We start from the raw sequence: 12098 nt of genomic DNA, 5'->3' as shown, positions 1-12098 counted from the left end.
GTGAANTGAATAAGTTGTTCAAGACCTGAAAATAAAAATAGAATCAATAAAAACAACAAAAACTGAGGGTGGGAAATATTTAAGAAGCCCCCCTTGCTTTCATATTCATAAGAATTCATTTGCCAGGGAAAGCACCATCTCATTGTCTCTCTTCCCATGCTCCCAGTTCTGCTTGTATCATGGTTGGTCAGGTGGTTTTGAGTTGGCCACTCAGGCCATGAAAGTCAGCTGGACAAGGCTGAATAGACTTGCAGGCTCCATTGGAAGTTTCCCGAGATGCACATCCCACATGAACAGGATGGAGAAAGCCAAGAGGGGACATCTGAGTCCCCAAGAAATGTCCTAGGAACATTGCCATTTGAATGGCAACTCAGATGGTCACTGGTTTATAAATGGAGAAACTGGGGGCCAAAGGAAGGTCAGGCAGAGCCAGGACTCAATGAAAAGTGCTCACTAAGATGTCAAGATCCCACAGAGACACCACCTGACCTCTCAAAGAGGTCCATGATGAGATGAGGATGTGTTTCCTTTAGAGCTTGATAGACTTGGTCTTTACTGGCCCTGGTCCATGACCGGCTAGAGCTGAAGAGCTTCCGCATCTTGTCTTGGGTGGTGGCTTCAGCCCGCACTGCCTCATACTGCTCTTCACTCAGCACCAGACCATGCAGCTTGTCCAAGAGAGGGTCTACTGATGTCACTCGGGCCACCAGCTGCTCCCGATGCTGGTCCACGAAGTGTAGCAAGGCAGGAGCATCTAGGAGTGAAGATCGACACTGAGCATAGAAAGGGTCCTCCACGATTTCTTCCACTGTCTGCTCAGTTTTTGTTTTATTTGTTTAACGTATCTCATCTGCATTGTGCACCTCTGGTTCCCTTCCTCCTCTGGGAAGTCATGAGAAAAAAATATCTGTACCCTTCCTGAGGCCAGTTATTAGTCTGACACTCTGCCTAACTAGGAGGAAGGGTTTATGGTAAGGTGTTCAGGTTGGGAGTGCGTAGTATAGTAATGTATTATTTGTGTTTTAATAAATAAAGCTTGCTTGAAGATCAGAGAGCAAAGCAGTCATACTAGTCATCCATACAGACCAGGGAATGTTGGCAAACCTTTAATCACAGGACTCGGGAGACAGAGGCAGAGGGATCGCTATTAGTTCTAGGCCAGCCTGGACTACACAAGATTAAATCTCTCTTAAAGAGTAATAGAGCTCACACTAAGGAGATCCCAGCACTTGGGATAACATTTTTTTTTAAATCCCAGCACTAGGGTAGGTGGAGACAGGAGTGATATGGCTGGGTAGAGAGAGGAATATAAGGGGAAAGAGACAGGATCTCAGTGTACTGTGAAGTGTGGGTTGTGGAGTTTGGGAGTTTGTGGACAGGATCTCACCTCATTTCAGTCTGAGGTAGTGATGAGAGCCAGTAATTGGCCGCTTTGCTTTTCTGATCTTCAGATTGAACCCCAATATCTCTCTCTGGGTATTTATTATTCGTGCTGTAGGGTGGGGTTATTTTCAACAAGGGAAGCCAAGAGGAATGAGAGAAACTCTGCCCTGGGGCAGGTACATGGCCTACCTGTCCTGGTAAGGTTTGCAAAGTGAGCCTCCCTCCTTTCTCACTGATCTTCTCTCAAGGATCAGATAATCTACCTGCGGAATACTATTGGCTTCTCTGGCTTTGTATAAGTGTTACTGACCTTTGTGGGCTGTAGGGATCATGGGCTGTGCAGGCCTGAGGTCTCCTGGAAGAAAGGAGAGATGATCATCTCTAATGATTCTTTACAAATAGAATGGAAAAATGCTGGAATTCATGCAGAACCACTAGAGACATAGGATTTCCAAGGAAATTCTGAACAAAAATGATTTTGTAGAAAACTTCATCACACTTCTTTCAAACCAATACTAGAGTCCAAGTAGTAAAAACAGCATGGTATTGACACAAAAAGATGTGCAGATCAATAGAATAGACTCGAAACCTAGATAAAAGTTTATACAACCATACCTACCTTGACTTTGACAAAGAACCCCAAATGTACTTTGTATAAAAGACAGGCTGTTAAACGAGTGGTCCTGGAAAACTACTTAGCACTGTACGGAAGAATCAAACTAGATGCCTAGATTACACCTTTAAAAAATTAACTATAAATGATCAAAGACCTTAATTTGTGCCCCAACACCCTGAAACTTATAGAACAAACATAGGCAGAACATTTCAACAAATCAGTATATGTCAGGATTGTGTGAATAAGATTCTGGTAGCAAAGGAAATAAAACCAAATTTGGCAAATTGGATATCAGGACAATCAAAAAGTTCTGTATAGCAAAGGAAACTTAATTGAGTGAAGATGTAGTTAAGAATGGGAGGAACTATTCCCAGGTAACATCTGACAAAATATTAGTAATAGGAATATATGGATCAGAAAACCTAAATAGCAAGGAAATGGCACAATTCTGAGATTTGCCATAGGAGTAGCAGCAGAATTCTTAAAAGAGGAAACATAAATGTGTACGAAACACTTAGAAATTAGAAAAATACAGGTTAAAATTTGTTATGATTTTCTCTCATTTTTAAATTAAAACAAACAAACAAACAAACCCAGGTCTTTGAAGGTCTTAGGCCCTTAGAAAAACTACATTTACTGCGTACATAAAGGTACATGGTGTCAATTCTCTTGTAAATAGCAATGTTTATACCACAGACAAAGGCTACTTTCAGTCTTCACCAGAAAAGCCTCTCTTTGCTGTGAATGGGGATGACTGCATATACCTTCAGCTGTGCAGGATACTGAGAATAAGGGATGGTTGAGTACTAATCCCTATTAGTAGACAATTATATCGCTCCTCGAGGATCTAGGAACATTGTGGAAGAGAAATTGGAAAGAATGTAGGGACAAAAGATATGGGGAAGGGCTGTGAAGATATGAAGAAAATATGGATAAGACGTTGTGCTCTCTTCTAAGCATGACATGACCATGGCCATCATGAACTCTTAGCACCTGCACCTACTGCCTCTGGACCCACACAAGTATGGCCCTAGACATGGGGAAGCAGCTCACAGGGACAGTACTACTTAGAGCTTTACTATTGACAAATAATAGATTATGGGAGAACAGGGTGTATACAATCCATCTGTACCCACTGGTGAACTCACTTGCTTTTTTACTGGGTAGTTCAAAACCCTTAGGCACACAGATGATTCTATTTAAACTCTGTCAGACAAGCAATAATGAATGTGGGGAGGAGATTTGTAGAAAAGAATAGGGGCTGGCAGAGGAGCAGGAGGGAGATAAGGTTTGTTTAGGATGGAATTCCTAGAATGCATTGTATGCATGTATAAAATTGTTAAAAGACAAAAGGATTTTAAGATTAAGAATCTCATGATGGAAAAATCCCTTCATTTTAACTGTTCACATTTAAATGTGAACTGTTACTAGATGCTTTGTGCATCTCAAAATCTGTCATTTCTAGGGTATTGGGAGTGGAAATAATGATGCAGAACCAAGAAAATGGGGGTTAGGGTTTGCGGTGGTTTGGATGTAACATGTTCCGTGATCATGTGTTGAAACATTGGTTTTGCAGCAGAAATCGGTGGTGACTGTCATGAGGACTGTGGTTTGATGGATGAACACATACACTAGTGCACTCATAATTGCATGAACACTGAGAATGGTACTGGAAACCATGAGAGTGCACAAGTAGGAAATGGGTCACTGGAGGCATGTCCTAGATTAGAATATCTTGCATGGGGCTTCCCACATCCTTCTCCTTTTCTACTCTCTCCACCTCTTCTCCTCTGTCCCTCCTTCTCTTCTGTTCTCCTCTTCTCTTCACCTTTTCCTGCTCCTCTTTCTCCCCCTTGCTCTCACTCTAACTCTAACCACCAGTTTTGGATCTAGCAAAAGCCACATAACTGATCTGACTATTTCATGACACCAAGAATTAATGACAACACACCTTTCCCTGCTCAATGCCTTCTTTACCCTTTGGGGTATCTGGACCTAAACAAATTTTACCTGGTTTCAGCAAGGCTTCCCATTTGAGATTCTTATTCTTCTTGTCTCTGATACGCAGTTTAATCCCTGAATCCATGTGGCCAGCATATATCTCAGAGAAGAGCTGACATTCCCTGGGGCTCCGGTAGCACAGCTCCAGTTCCTGAAGGGGGTGAGGACAGATTCTGTTTCAGAAGCCTCTACTCAAGAGAACAAGTGTTTTCCACACCCCTGTATTTCTTATTCTTGCACACCATAGCAGACACCTGATGTGGAAGAGTCTTCTGTTTTGTGTTGGTTTCATTGGTTAAATAAAGAAACTGCCTTGGCCCTTTAATATGACAGAAAATTAGGTAGGTGGAGTAGACAGAACAGAATGCTGGGAGAAAGAAGCCGAGTCAATCAGTTGCCATGATTCTCCTCTCCAAGACAGACACAGGCTAAGATCCTTCTGGTAAGCCACCACCTCGTGGTGCTATACACGTTAATAGAGATGGGTTAATCAAGATGTGATAATTAGCCAATAAGAGGCTAGAGCTAATGGGCCAAGCAGTGTTTAAATGAATACAATTTCTGTGTAATTGTTTCAGGTAAAGCTAGCCAGTGGCTAGGAGCTGGGAGGTGGGAAGTGGCCCGCAGCACCCTACTACAGAGTGGCACCCAACGTGGTAACTAAATCCACTTAAAAACCTGAGAAGGCTTAGAAATAAGGGAAAGAGAGTTTAACACAGATTTTGCTGTTTGCAAGGAAGTGCTGTAGAGAGATTTCCTGTTTCAGCAGTAGCGGCAGAAAAAAAAGCCGTGTCATTTTTAAAAACACAGTTTCCTTGGGGCAGTGCCGCCAGTGCAAACTCTGACTTTAAAGCATTCTAATGGCTTTTTTGGGACTGGATGTTTGTGTTCCCACTCAGGATCATGAAGAAAGGACTCTGAGACCATGCCAATGGCTCAGTGCTCCCCACCTGGGCAGACTGCAGAATCAGGCTTACGCAGGCAGGAGAGCAGGGTGGATTCCTGCTGCCATACAGAGAGGTGTTTTCAGACTGTGCAGTGCTCTGCCTGTCAGATTTGGCTGTAACTTGGATGAAAAGAGTTTCTGTGCTGCACACTCAGTCTCAGAATTAAACTGCTGACTGTGGCTCCAATGTGGACTTGCTATGTGCCTGGAACTGTGCACAGCTCAGGGGCACCAAATGGATCTGAGGCAGGAGCTGCTGCTCCATGCTGAACTGTGCTGACCTCAGGCAGGAACGATCGTAATTACCATAACAACAGTGCAGTGAAGGTTTAGACTGGCAGTAATCAGGCAGTATTGTATTACCCCTACATGGTGCAACTTAAGTTTTTAAGAAATGCTTAACATTTTAAGAAATGCTCCCGGATAATAAAAAAAACTACAGATTCACAATAGGACAGATTCAGACATAAAAGACCTCTATGGGTCACAATCTTGGACGAGTGTACATAGGCTTGGGAGAGAGAAGAAAGAGAATATAGAAAATAAAGTTAAGTTAAAAAAAGGGTAAAGTCTTTAAAGAGACAGAGTACAGATAGTTATAGATTAAAAGAAACAAAGAAAAACAAGCCACGTAAAAATAGAAAATTCACAGAGAGTCTGGATTATGTACATTGTGTTTTCTTTAAAATTTTTGACTGTGAAGGAGCTAAGTACAGAGAGATGTTTTATTGTATGGGCTGCCAAGTGAAACCAAAATGGATATCATAAGGATATTATGACTTCAGAATTTGGGTGTAAGGATATGATGCTTTGGAGAGGGTCTTCTTTTGTTTTCACAGAGGATGAGACCCTGTGGATTGCTTCTATCCCAATATGATATGATAGACCACGCCCTCCTGAAAGGTTGCTGTGAACACCCTCAAAAAATTACTTCATTCAACTGCCGACTGAGATGAACCTGGCACACAGATTACACCATGAAAGACCTGAATAACAGTGCCTCCATTCAGCAGGAAGCAGTTTGGAGAGAAAAAACTGNTACTCATGAGACTATAATTCTCAGAGGTCAGGGCTGCAGTATGCCTCCTTTTGTTCTCAACTCCTACTGGGTTCTTGGCACACAGTGGTTGTTAGGAAGCAGGAGTGCAGAGACTACAGGGATTTGAGGGAAATCTAAGAGACAGAAGAAACCAAATATAATCATGGCATGGATGCTGCTTACACAATGAATAAAAAAACCAGCAGAAAGTCCACATTTCAGATAATGAGCAAAGTTGAGAACAGACCGTTTAGATGGAATGAAGGATTCAGGACAGCTCTGTTGATGTGGTAATGGTGTGTTGGTCATGGAAGACGAGGTCCTGTTTTAACTAAAATGGAGGCATAGGGATAGGGAAATGTTTGTGTGCAAAATCTCATGTCCTAGACTCACACTACTGTGACATGATGACAGAGGGGAAATGTGAGTACTAGAAACAATCTTGAAAAATGGTTCCTGGAGCTGATTAACTGGACAGGGAACTTCTTTTGCCCTCCTGTTTTGCACATTTAGAAAAAAAAAATTACGAGAAAGACCCCTATTTATACAACAGCTCAAACTTCTTATTTCCATCCTGGCCTTGCCTCCTGCATTAGTGAAGAGAGAAGGACACAGTAGAAACTAGGTAAAAGTAATGTGTGGAAAGTGTGCTGGGGAAAGTCACCTTTTCCAGGCAGGGCTCACTCACCTGTACAGGTTGCTTTCTCTGTCAATCACCTCTGTAGTCACAGGTCCTATAAGGCCCCAAAAGTCATCTTTAGTCCCCAGTGCTTCTATGTGTTTGTGTTCTGGGGAGGCAGAAGAATATGGATGGAAGGTCATTAGAGTTGCAAATTATGAACATCAGTTCTCTAGAAGATGTCAGACAGAGGTCACTCCATGTTGTCTATTCTAATCTCCACAGCTTTCCCCATGGCTGAACACTTTCCAGGTTTTCCAGCCTAAGTCTTAGTAAGAAGTGAGCCCATAGTTTTCATCACTGTTCATGAGCCTTTCTGAATACTTTCAATTTATGTATACACACACATATACATATATATGCCTTTTGCTTTATTGTCTTTCCACTGTGCTTCTTAAGCAACTATCCCACCATAATACCTGCNATATGCCTTTTGCTTTATTGTCTTTCCACTGTGCTTCTTAAGCAACTATCCCACCATAATACCTGCCTCCATGCCAGCTGCATTGTTTCTTTCTTACTGGTCCATAAGTGTCGATTTTTCTAGTATGTCTCACGTGGTATGATAAAAAATAAAAGAAGATAGCTCATAATATGGTGAGCAGGGATAGGGAGATGAGTCCCAGGCCATAGCAGCTAGGAATGAGACACAGAGCCCTGGTATAGAGCCGAATGCAAGTCACAGTCTAGAGAAAGGGTCACCAGCAGGCCTCCACCAAAGCAGGGAGAGAAGGAAGCAGTATTTCTTCTAAGTCTTAGGTGTAGAATGTCTTGCATGGGGTGGTGCTCTTTTTGGAGAGCATGTACTGTTCCATGTCAGAGCCAGGGGCATAAAAATGATGACCATGTCAAGAATATCTGTGGCAAATAATGTTTTTGTATAAAACAGGGATGTTTCACCAATGAAACCTCAGCAATATCTTTTTCTCAGCAAGATCTTCACAATGACAACACTAGTTGATAAGCGAATGTGGATGGGAGAAATTTCACAATGCCCCACTGCTAAATGAGAACTTATAAGCGATCAATAACTGGCAAGAAAGGGATAAAATCAGTATTCTCCAGGGAGAGTGTCCTAATAGGCTATCAGTCTGAAGTAGTCAACTTGAAACATATATATGACCAACTATAAGTGGACTCATCAGGTTGTATTTATATATACACATGTATGTAAATATACATGCATTTAACAATAATACTGAAGAACAGCTCATGAATTTAAGACAGAGTTTGTTGGTGTGATACAGGAGTTGTTGAATCAGGCAGGCTGAGGGCTGGAAAATGATGTAAATATAGTACTTGTATATTAAATTCTAAAATAAATAAAGAAAGTAAAGAAGTGATGACTTCCTCCCACAGATATCCCTTCATTTGACAATCATAATGGTCTGGGACTGAACCTGTCACGTACCTGACTGTAGTCTCTGCTGCTTGAATGAGGTCAGGCTGTCATCCATTCCTTCTCCATCCGGGTTCTTAGTAGGGATCATCATATGTGGCTTCCTACACGCAGAGATGTTATTTCCCTCAGATGTCAGGAGACATCAGAGAAACCAGGGCTGTGTTCACAATATTCCAACATAAAATTCAACTCATCTGAATTTGAACTCGTTCACATGCTTCTTCATTGGGCCAGAGCTGTATAAATTCCCCATCCTCCCAGGCATCCATGCTGCTAGAACAGGGATCATCCCAAACCCTCCTTTGCTTTAATTTGAATGTGTTCCCCAGTGTTTACTCATTAGAAAGATAACCCCAATGTCACAGTGTGACAGGATGAAGGATAAGACACAAGGAGGTCACGAGTGCTCTGCTGTCATGAAGGGGTTAATGACATCATCACAGGAGTAGACTCCTGTACCCTGACAGGACTTGTCACAAAAGCCACATTGGCCCTCACTCTCAGCCTTTCCAGCTGCACAATCAGAGGGAACAGGAAGAAGGATTCTTTAGATGCAGGGTCCATGCCCTGGCTCTTCCTTGTATCCAGAACTGGAAGAAATAATCTCAATTCTTCATGTTAAGCACCCTGTGTCAGACATTGTGTTACAACTGCATAAAACAAACAAACAATCACTCACCTTGGATGCTAAGCACCTAGATAGTATCTTCTAAATCTCTCTACTCTGTTCACAACTTCCCCCTCCACAGACTCCATCCTTGTCCCTGGATGGGGTGAACATGGTTCTTATCCTCTGCAGCATCCTCTGGCAGGTGTCCCTGCTTCTGGTCTGGTCCCTTCTAGTTCATTTTCTACATAGAAGCTGACCATAAATAAAGGGTGAGGATGCTCCATCATGACCGAGGTGCTGAAACGACTCTTATTTCCTCTGGGGAGTAGCAGAAGGTTCTGAGGGTGGTTCATAGTTCTTGCTGTGGCCCCTGTCCCCTCCAGACCTTCCTATGTCACCCTTTCCTGCTCAAATCTAGACCAGTGGCTTTCAAATCCCTGCTTTAAAGTGTCACCTGGACAGGCTGCTAAATCAGAAAGCTCACGGAAGAAAGCTGTTCCATCTGAGATTCTGAGTCAGCAGGGATGGAGTTTGGCCTGAGAACCTGCATTTCTGTGGAGGGCTCAGGTGATGTTGAGGCAGAGCTGATGGTATCCACACATGGTTTCTGTCCCTCATTGGAACTGCTCACTCTCTGCTTCCCTATCCTATGTTTCTTCCTGAATTTTCTTCTCCTATCAACCCCACAACTCTCATCTTTCAGAGCTCACCTTAGCTCATCTCAGCTTTGGATGAAGTCAGACAGACCACCTCTTTACTCATAGGGTTCCCAGCACAATTTCTTTGAACTATGGGGAATCAAGTATCCCCTCATTGCTGGACTGAGATAATGAATGTTGAACCTGTCTGCCTTGTTATCCTGCTTCCTCAGATCCCCAAACAGTGAATGATGCACAGCGGGTCTTGCACAAATGTTTGTTCAATGAATGGATCGCTATCCTATGTAGAGACCCTCCCTGTCATGTGTGGCAGCTGGAAACTTGAGCAAGGAATTCATGGTTATGAACTGAAATTGACTAAACTTGCAGAGCATGGGGCTTCAGCACAGCCCCTGGGGGTGGAAAATGACTTTCCANAGGGGAAATGATGTGGGAGTCTTCTGTTTTGTGTTGATTTCATTGGTTAAATAAAGAAACTGCCTTGGATCTTTAATAGGAAAGAAAATTAGGTAGGTGGAGTAGACAGAACAGAATGCTGGGAGAAAGAAGCCGAGTCAGTCAGTTGCCATGATTCTCCTCTCCAAGACAGATGCAGGTTAAGATCCTTCTGGTAAGCCACCACCTCGTGGTGCTATACACGTTAATAGAGATGGGTTAATCAAGATGTGAGAATTAGCCAATAGGAGGCTAGAAACTAATGGGCCAAGCAGTGTTTAAAAGAATATAATGTGTGTTATTATTTCTGGGGCTAAACTAGCCATATGGGAGCTGGGCGGCGGGAAGCAGCCCGGAGCTACATCTACAGACACCCCTGTACTTTCCTATTCTTGAACACCATAGTAGACCCTGCTTAGACATTGAGTGTCTTTTGCAATGAGTTAACCCATAGCTTTTGAATGCACATCTTTACTCAGAAGGCTGGAACATTGTGAAAGGGGACATAGAAAGAATGTAGCAACAGAAGATATAGAGAATGCTAATGGGCTCAGTTTAGCCCACATATTATTCCTTTTCTCATCACTCTGACAAAAACATAGCACGAAACAACTTAAGGGAGGGCTTATGTTGTTATTTAGTTTCATGATGAGAACGCATGTAAACTGCGGCTCTGTTATTTGTGGCAGGAGCTTGTGGCACAGCTTGTTATATCAGGATCAGGAATCCAAGTCTGTGGTGAGGAGCAGGTTGAGGCTATAACCCTCAAGGCCTTCAACCAAAGGCCTAACTGTGATTGTCTGGCCTCACATGTTTGTTTCACAATTCCCCAAACACTAGCAGTAACTGGGGGGTCAAGTGTTTAACGTTTACACCTGTAGACCTTTCAGATTCAAACGATGATGAGTGAGAGCTCATCCTGAAGTCCTTGACCCAGGACTTGCTGCACAGTAGGCTGTGCCCTTCTCTGTGCCATATTAAAACCAACTCCTCAGTTTACCAGACCTTCTGTGTGATCACTTAAATTGCTTTACACTTAATTTGGAAGTTTTCTTGCTCATCCCAAAGCCCAAATCATTGCTCTCCAATCTCAGTTTGCTGTAAATCCTTGTAATGTGCCCCAAATCTGGTATCTGATCCTGTAGACTAGCAAACCCCTGGATGCTTACCTTTGGAAAGATTTCCAGGTGTTTGGAACCAGACACTCTGTATCGTGATCCAATGTAAAGAGAGTCTACTGGGGGTGGCTTGTGTATTCGAACAAACTGAAACCTCATTTCTTGTTCATCAATGGCCTAGGGAACATAGCAGACAGCAATTTAACTAGATTTTAGTACTACAACAGCTAACTGGCCTGAATAAGTTGAGTTGGTCAATCAGTACATTTTTGTGTGATGGGGTGATATCACCTCCAGGGAAACCTTCTGACTTGTATTCTGCTATATAGATTGATAATTATATGCCTCTGTCAGGGTCATTGTGGGAACTGTGTCCCTGACAGAGAAAGGGGTTGGCTATATATTAGATATGGAGAATGCCATAGAAGGATGTGTAGAGATAAAGGGATGTTAAAGGCAGTTGATGAACCTCTGTTGTGAGGGGGCCAAGAAGACTGCAGATTCATAATTACCAGGACTCTCCTTATAGAACTATTTCCCACTCCAAGTGGAGAATTTCTCCAAAGGGATAGCTATATTTCAAGTATTCTGTCAATGCACTCTAGCCCCACATTTCTGGCACTCAGTGTTACCTTCTGAATGGTCCAGTCATTGGGGATCAGGTAAAGATGAAGGGTGACTTCCTTGATATTGAGGTAATAGTAGATCAATGTGACAGAAGTGATGGGGATGAAATGTCTGACAGCAGGCATAATTCTCAGTAGAACTCCCATTGGGGAGAAGCTTGGATTTTCCAAGACTGTATAGCACTGCTCCACTCTGGCTGGCACTTCTAGGACCATCCCATGTTCTTTAAAGTGGGCCACACAGAACCAGGAGATGTCCACAGGTCCCTCTGTGAAAGAACAGATTCAACTATGTGGATTTAGTGTTTCTACTGAACCGTGCTTGGCTGGAAAAAGAGCCACTAAGATATAGAATGGCGGTGGTGCTTAGAATGAGAATGGGTGGCTGTATTTGGTGGAACCTCTTGAGAAGGAATGGGAGGTGTGACACTAGAATAGGATTTGAGGTTTTGTCTTTTCTTTTCTTTTCTTTTCTTTTCTTTTCTTTTCTTTTCTTTTCTTTTCTTTTCTTTTCTTTTCTTTTCTCCTCCTCCTCCTCCTTCACCTTCTCCTCCTTTTCCTCCTCCTCCTCCTCCTCCTCCTCC

General features: G+C 42.8%; 1 protein-coding gene across 1 annotated transcript in view; it reads right to left on the bottom strand.

The window, feature by feature from the left end:
* Positions 1 to 461: 461 nt before the first annotated feature.
* LOC126514136 (NACHT, LRR and PYD domains-containing protein 1a-like) overlaps positions 462 to 12098 on the bottom strand; it is a 30010-nt gene continuing 18373 nt past the window's right edge. The window contains exons 5-10 of the mRNA XM_050162882.1: positions 11827 to 11840; positions 11521 to 11783; positions 10940 to 11065; positions 4010 to 4151; positions 1694 to 1738; positions 462 to 754 (exon numbers count right to left, since the gene is read on the bottom strand). Coding sequence (XP_050018839.1) covers positions 462 to 754; positions 1694 to 1738; positions 4010 to 4151; positions 10940 to 11065; positions 11521 to 11783; positions 11827 to 11840 — 883 coding nt within the window. The remainder of the gene's footprint in view (positions 755 to 1693; positions 1739 to 4009; positions 4152 to 10939; positions 11066 to 11520; positions 11784 to 11826; positions 11841 to 12098) is intronic.

This window comes from Alexandromys fortis, unplaced genomic scaffold, assembly GCF_014885135.2.
Source record: "Alexandromys fortis isolate MF-2015 unplaced genomic scaffold, M_Fortis_MF-2015_v1.1 scaffold_84, whole genome shotgun sequence".
Lineage (NCBI taxonomy): Eukaryota > Metazoa > Chordata > Mammalia > Rodentia > Cricetidae > Alexandromys > Alexandromys fortis.
This window is presented reverse-complemented; position numbering and strand designations above follow the sequence as displayed.